We start from the raw sequence: 7,740 nt of genomic DNA, 5'->3' as shown, positions 1-7,740 counted from the left end.
TCTGAAAATGATCTGAGATATCGCCCCAGCATCAATCAGACTTGCATACCTAATGGAGAAGGACGTGGAGGTTACTTTATTAAGCCAGCTTTGAATCAGGGTGGTGACACCGATCGCACCTCGTCAAGCTACGCCCCTGCCCAATCTGTGCCTGAAAATGCCCCTCTCTATCACACCCTGGATCCAACGGAAGAAGCCATCTCCGCCCAACTGGTTTCTCCGGCCTACGAAACGCCAACATTATCCACATCGCAGTACAACAGCGCATCGCTGCAGAGCACGCATCCCAGCCTACCCCACTCCATCCTCAGAGACAATGCCCCCGCAAAGATCCTGCAGACAGGGTCATCGTACTCACCAAGATCCCTGTCCAACTATGGTCAGCAGGGAGGTTGGACCAGAGACGGGACCGGGAACCAGCAGGACTGGGACCTGGACTTCCTCGAGGGGGTGATGAAGGACGTGCTGGCCCAGCGCGAGCACAAAAGCAGACTAGGGGAGGTAGACTCTCCTCTCCTCGTGCCAGCGTCCATCAACAGAGAAAACAACCCCACCCATCATGCTTCTCAACGTGCCGAGCTCGGGACACAAGGTGGACACCGGTCAATCCTTGGGCATTTGGATGATGGGGACAGCTCAGGATCGGACATTTCTGTCACGTCGGTCTCTCAGTTGTCTGAAGAAGGGAGGAGACATCTAGGTATTGTGGAAGGTAGGTTGCTGACCAAAAATTTCATTAGTACGAGTTATGTCATGCTCCTGTTACTCAGTAGCCATCACCCACAAGCGATTTAATAACAGGTCCTCAAGCAAACCGTTACTTTGCAACTGTCGTTGATGTGTAATCAAGTAGTGTTTTTTCAGTCGTGATTCACACATCTTTCATGATCAATTTTTCCTCCCAAGGTTACCTGAAGATGTGAATACATATTCAAGCAGTAAATATTACATTTCAGGAAAATTAATGAAAATAAGAAAGAAAGGTGAAAATGACTCTCCTAATAGACTTGAAGATAGTCTTTGTATGTCAATGAGTTCTTCTATTGTAAAAGTGTTTGTTTGTTTTTTTTCGCGTGAGTAATTTTTTGCGCTTGGCCGGGTTGGATGAGTTTTGCATGTTTTTAATTCCACGGAATCCAGACCTTAACTACTGGAACATATGGCAAGCAAAAATATTCATATGCTTTTATTTTTGCGCTAGTTTTTGGTAATTTGAAATGCACAAAAATTTCAACACCTTGAAAATTTCCACTTTTACATTAATCAGCAACCTAGCATAGGGACACAGGTTAGGAACATAGATGGGGGTGGGGGGATAGAAAAACAGTGACAACAACAAGAGAAACAACAACAACAGCTGAGGAACTTAAATGATTATTTCACAATTCTCTTTTCAGGAGGAAGAGAAGGAGCCCTGCAGAGGATGGAGGCGAGGAGACGTAGGGTGGCCCTATTCCTGGTCTTCTCTCGTCTGAACACACCCACCCTTCTCAAGTGTGCAGCCGTCTGCAGGGAGTGGCGGTCCGTCAGCAGGGATCCAGCTCTGTGGCAGTACGTCCACCTCTACAACAGGAGGATCTCCAGCAAAGTGAGCTTAACTCATTTGCTTTATCTTTATTCATTCATTAAAATGTAATCATTTGTTTATTCATGTTTTTATGTATGTATGTCTGTTTGTATGTATGTACATGCATGTATGTATGTTTTAATAACCTATCAATTATTAATTTGTTTATCAGTTCATGTATTCTTTGATTTGTTCATTCATCTGTTCAATATGCATTCCTTCTGTAATTACTTCATTTACATTTTTATTTGTTTATCGATGTGTTTGATTCATATTTTCATATATGAAGAGTTTGTTTGCAAAAACCGATAAGTCCATATTTGCCAAATGGAGATATTTGCGATTAAAGGTCAAGAAAAATAAAGAGAATAATAAGAAAATTTTTGCTTCTTTTGACCATAACTTCAAAAATGTACCTTTCTATGTAGTGACCAATATATCATTTAAAAGGTATTATTTTGTACTTTATGACAGATATCGTACTTCAAAATCTTTAAAAATGGACTTATCGGTTTTCGCGAACAAACTCTTCATATATATTTCTTTTTTTTATTATTCATTCAATTTTTTATTTATGTATTTGATCAATCAGTCATTCATTCATATTTCTGTACTGAATATTTGAAAAAAAAAAAAATATAGGTTTGTTCAAATCTATGAAATGTTTCAAGCAAAACAAGAAGATTTTCCAACCTTAGTGTTGGCCAGAAATAATGTCTCTATGCCCTTTCCTGATATCATATGCCCATTTGTATTTTTGTTTATTTTTAAACAAATGTTGAATGAAATTAACATCTGCTGTATACTGTATATATCAGAATGACACCTTACAGCATCATATGTTCGTGTGACTTTTTCTCCCTCCTCGTGAATAGTTTCTAAAGACTTTGGCTCAGTGGTGCAGCCAACTAAAGTGGCTAGTGCTGGAGAGGCTCTCTCCAAGAGAGAGGAGGAAAGGTGAGAGAGTGGACACGTATCAGAAGAAGATCAGGTAGACCAACAAACTTTACCAGTATTGAAAGAAAGATATTATTCAGAGGGGTGAAGGCTCAGGTTTGAGTTTCTTCAGTTTGTCTCCCTCTATAAATGAAAATTTGTTAAGATCGCAACTGCTGATCTGTAAATTAACAAATATGTTGGAAAAAAGGAACCAGTGGGACTCGAACCTGTCATCTACTGCTTTTCATTTATCCTATGCCTTGTCCGCCTTGAACTACTTAACATAACAATGTCGGAATCTCGGAGCTTGGGTATTTGTTCCATGTTCATCGTGTCACTGCCGGCAACCAGGGACAGCCTGGTGGTAATGTCGCTGCCCGGAAAGCAGTAGATGACAGGTTCGAGTCCCACTGGTTCCTTTTTTCTGACATGTTTGTTAATTTACAGATCAGCAGTTGCGATCTTAACAAATTTTCATTTGTAGAGGGAGACAAACTGAAGAAACTCAAACCTTTACCAGTATTCTTTGTTGTATTAAACTCAGGTAGGATGCAGAGTGCCTTAGTTCTTTAGTGGATGATCCACAGTCACCCTCAACAAGGAAGACTGCAGGAAGGTAGTAGTGCTTATGAAAAAACTGTTCAGAATTTTTCATCGCTGTTATCAACTGGCTGTTTTTATGTCTATGATAGTGACATTTGCTATTGTCTTGCCAGTTGGTACCCAATGAATTTTGCGGAGACTGCAATTGAGGACTTGGAACATAGATTGTAGATTGTGTGCTTTGCTTGACATACAATGGAAAATTGCTTCACACACAAAAGAAAGAACAATGCTTTTTTTCTTGCTCTTTGAAAATGCTTGACCTCAAATGTTCTTCAGCTGTCAGTAGTGGAACTGTTGTGGTTTCAAGCATAGTCCCACAGATAAATATTTGTGTATACCTATGCCAGTGATGTGAGATGATATCACATATCTTTTCAATGATTGGCAAAAACAAATTGTCTGTTGTTTACACCTTTTATTATACACATAAAAAATGTATTTTGACTTTGTTACTATCTTAAATTTTATCTGTAAAATAGATTCTATTGTAAACGAGTTCATACAAAATGAAATAAATGCTATTTTGTAATGTTCATGACGTACAGAAGGAGTATCTATGTGGGATCATCTTCCCTCTATCTTACCTCCATTCTATCCTATGTTCAGAGGAACTTTGGAGCCGGGACTTGAGGAACTCCTACAGGCATCTGGGGATGAGCTACTCACCATGAAGATTGTGGACTGCCCCAACATCGTCACAGAGCGGTGAGTGCCAGAAATTTGCCTTCTTTTCCCATGCCCATGGCTGGAGATGAAAATTAAGAAATACAAGGATTTTATAAAGTTGACACAGCTTTTACATTTTTTTTTTTTTTGTTCCAACTGTGTGAATGCTGTCTTTCCAGATTCTAGATTCTTGACTGCTATCGGCCAGAGGAGGTACTTATCGAAGCTGTTGCCGCTACATCATTTCTTATCCTCTTTCTTAATTCCATGTCGGTAGATTTGGAATGATGGTGCTTTCCATTTTGTCATTTTTCATTTCACTTCTCAGGACATTGTGCGTTGGCCTGTTGGACTGTTTGATGCTTTAACAGGTTGTGTGGATTGCTTTGTTGCGGTACCCTTTTTTTCGCGTCTGCATAGGAAAGATGTTTTGTGTATCGCACACTTTGTAGTTTTCACATTCTACATACTTTAGGCAGCCTTCATGTATGGCTGAGTGATTTGGGCTACGTCATACATAAATTGATTTGTCTTGCTTTGCAGTCATCAAAAGAATAAGGACATCCACAATGCTCACATATTTGTGTTTTTAAAGTGCAAGAACCTTGGTTGTGGTTCAAACAATGGCGTTCAAAGTGTCTGATTGGATCAGTGTGGTAATAAATGGGGATGTTAAAGAATTTGTCACAGAGATGCAGCTTTTTGCAGTGAAATGAAAGCAGAACAGACCCAATGGCATACAGAGCCCTATTATTCACAAATCTTTCCTCTTTTCCACCTCCTGGTCCCTGAAATTGTATACAAATATTTTACGCTATAAACCTTGCTTGTTTTTGGTGTGTAACACCATGTTCAATGCTGTTAAAAGGTTCACATCTTTTCACAAACACTGAAATCCCACGCACTCCGTCAACTTTGACTCCTTTTGCACAGGTTCTCATGTGATGAGGAGTGTAGAATTTTTTTTTTTTTCATTTTATCACAGAATGCACCTTCAACATGTGCATTTATATCCTGTTCAGATTGAATGGGATTCAGAAAACACATGCTCTCTCTATCCAAGGCAGAAATTGTGATTGTACACTTCTTTGTATGGGTAAGCTGTGGTTGATGATTTGAGTGTTTTGATTGTTTTATTTTATTTTTTATATTTGATTGTTTTATTTGATTGTTTTATTTTATTACTTTAAAAGAAAAAGAAGAATTTTTAGCAAAAATGGATGAGGAACATCTTGGTCTTGTCTTACTATTATTGTGGAAGCCAATGATTCCTTTTTTTTTTTCTTACTTCTTGAAAGATTAAACTTCTTAATCCAAAGTGCCTAGATTGCGGAGGTCTGTTGTTTGGACATCACTACCATGGGTTGTGGAGTGGGCAGGTCAAATGTGACCACTGTAAAGCAAGATATATTCACGGCATGATATTTTTGTGAATTGTAGCTGATGGCCTTATTTGCATCATGAAATTTTCGCGAATTGCCCTTGGTACGCAATACATTATAGGGAAGACAAGAACTTTTGCATGCATTTTAATTTGGCGAATCTTGACTCTTGCAAAATTTGCAAAATTAAAATGCAAGTGAACCTTTCTGGTTTTATCATACTCTTTAAAGAGCATTGTGGTTAGGGGAAGCAAGAAAAGCTATCTAGGCATATTCCTCATATTATGCTTCCTCCTCTAATTGGCCTGACATTTTCACAGATTTTCGGTTTGGGGGGCGGAGGGTTGTCACACATTCTCATTTAGGCCCCAGGTAGCCTCGGGTAAAACAACAACAACAACAACAACAACAACACAATGAAGTTGTTTATTTTGTGAAAAGCATCAAGAAGGCCATTATTTCCATACAGCTTGTAAAGTCCTTGTAGATGCTACCCTATAAAGTGGTAGGAGACCAACTAAACTATATTAGCTTGGGCATACCTGTCTGCTTCCAAACTTTCAGCTTCACTTTTCCCCAGAAGGAAACTCTTATTATGGTTGTACATTTTTTTTTTCCCCCAGTATGCAGGTCAGGACTCTATAGTAATCAAAGTCAATAGATTTTAATATAGATTCCAGATGACCAGCTGAAAAGGATCCAAAATCTAATCACACAAACGAACGTGCATTGTCCATTCATATCCATCTTGTCGGTATAGTGACAGGAGTGTGTGTTTCTTGTCTTGCTGGTTGGCAGGGTGCTGTGGTTGTGCAGCTGTCATTGCCGGAACCTGCGAAGCGTGACCTACATCAGCAGCTCGGATCCTGTCGGGCCCGAGGTCGTCTGGGCGCTCGGAGCTGGTTGCCGCCGCATCGTGTCCCTGAAGATTCCACCGAGACATCCGTGGTAAGTGTGCAGGATGTACTGCAAAGCAAGATATTTTTGCGGCATGAAATTTTTTCGCGAATTGTCACTGACATTCAATGCATACTGTGTAGACAAGAACTTTCGTGTGCATTTTAATTTTGCAAATCTTGGCTCTTGCGAAATTTGGGGAATTAATATGCTTGTGAACATTCCTGGTTTTACAGTAATTTTCCTAAGATTTCAAAAGATGAAGGTTGCATCATTTCAAACTTCAAAAGGAAAGGAAAAGAGATATCATTAATATGCTTACCTTGACACTGAAATTCATTGATCTGTTAGTCCTGTTGTGTCTTGGTATCACAAATGATCAACCTTTTTTTTTTCTTTGTCTTATGCTTGAATTACCGTGTTAGATTCAAGCATTCCCCAATGTGAATACCTTTTGTACTTGTTGGGAAGTTGTACTGGTGTGAAATTGATTTTGAGTGATCTTGTAGTATTGTAACATATTCATGTGCTTGTTTCTGTTTTGTTTTTTGCTAAACCTACTGATTATCCCTCCCTTTATCACTGAATATTATTCAAACATGATAGTGAGCAAAATTATTAATTTCAGAAAAAATGGTGTCTTTTTAGACACCTTTTTTCTTGATGTATATTGTATTGAATTCGAAAAAAAAGTATGATGTTATTTGAAATATGTTGTAATATGTGTATAGATGAAAGAGAATAATAAATATCCCAGTGAGGGGAAAAAACAAAAAACAAAACAAAAATTATTAATTTGTATATGTGTTGCAGTTTTTATAGTATGGTTGTCTCTTTTTAAAAGCAATTATATGTTTTGTTTGGACTGTTGCTGGAGCAAGATTTTCAGTGTTTATTGGGCAGGTGTTACTGATGAATATCAGTAGATGAGAAATGTTCCACTGTGTATCGTCATATCACTTATTGTATTTTGACAGCGAGAAGGCCAAGAAATTCGGCAGCTCCTGTGTGTCTATGATTGGAAGATGCTGGAGCAATCTCCAGGCACTCAGTGTGGGTGGTCAGTTTGTGAAGCCAGAATCACTGGCCATCGTTGGTAAGTACCTGTGCATGGCATATGCCCCTCAAGGTTGAATTCCAGTTAAAACAAACAAACAAACAAACAATCAAACAAACAAACAAACAAACAAACAAACAAATAAACAAACAAACAATCAAACAAACAAACAAACAAACAAACAAACAACAAAAAACATAACAAACAAACAACAAACAAAACGGAAAGTGATGCCTATATAGACAAAGGAAGGGGGGCATGTGTGAGTCGTTTTCTCAATTTTCTTCATAACTAAAAATTTGCTCATAGTATTTCTTGGCCAATATCCGAATTGATGTCAATATCACAACATCAAATACATGATGTATAAAGAAAAGGCACTGCAGTTTGTAGCTGTATCCCCTTCTTTATTTTACATAAATTTAAAAGCAGAAATAGAAGTGTGTGAGAATCTGGGATACTTGAGTATTACTGAGTTTTGTGGAATATAGTGGACAAATGTATCTGCCTGTCTATCTATCTATCTATCTATCTATCTGTCTGTCTGTCTATCTATCTGTCTATCTATCTATCTATCTATCTATCTATCTATCTATCTATCTATCTATCTATCTACCTATCTATCT

General features: G+C 38.3%; 1 protein-coding gene across 1 annotated transcript in view; it reads left to right on the top strand.

The window, feature by feature from the left end:
* Window positions 1-61: 61 nt before the first annotated feature.
* LOC139713903 (F-box only protein 41-like) overlaps window positions 62-7,740 on the top strand; it is a gene marked incomplete at its 5' end in the record, with an annotated part of 10,008 nt that continues 2,329 nt past the window's right edge. The window contains 6 exons of the mRNA XM_071625625.1: window positions 62-700; window positions 1,398-1,588; window positions 2,443-2,558; window positions 3,719-3,817; window positions 5,959-6,108; window positions 7,035-7,153. Coding sequence (XP_071481726.1) covers window positions 62-700; window positions 1,398-1,588; window positions 2,443-2,558; window positions 3,719-3,817; window positions 5,959-6,108; window positions 7,035-7,153 — 1,314 coding nt within the window. The remainder of the gene's footprint in view (window positions 701-1,397; window positions 1,589-2,442; window positions 2,559-3,718; window positions 3,818-5,958; window positions 6,109-7,034; window positions 7,154-7,740) is intronic.

The sequence above is a fragment of the Diadema antillarum genome, unplaced genomic scaffold, assembly GCF_040938485.1.
Source record: "Diadema antillarum isolate AM-2024a unplaced genomic scaffold, OU_Dant_1.0 seq00002093_RagTag, whole genome shotgun sequence".
Taxonomy (NCBI): domain Eukaryota; kingdom Metazoa; phylum Echinodermata; class Echinoidea; order Diadematoida; family Diadematidae; genus Diadema; species Diadema antillarum.
Note: the sequence above shows the minus strand (reverse complement) of the source record. Positions and strands in the feature narration are given on the sequence as shown.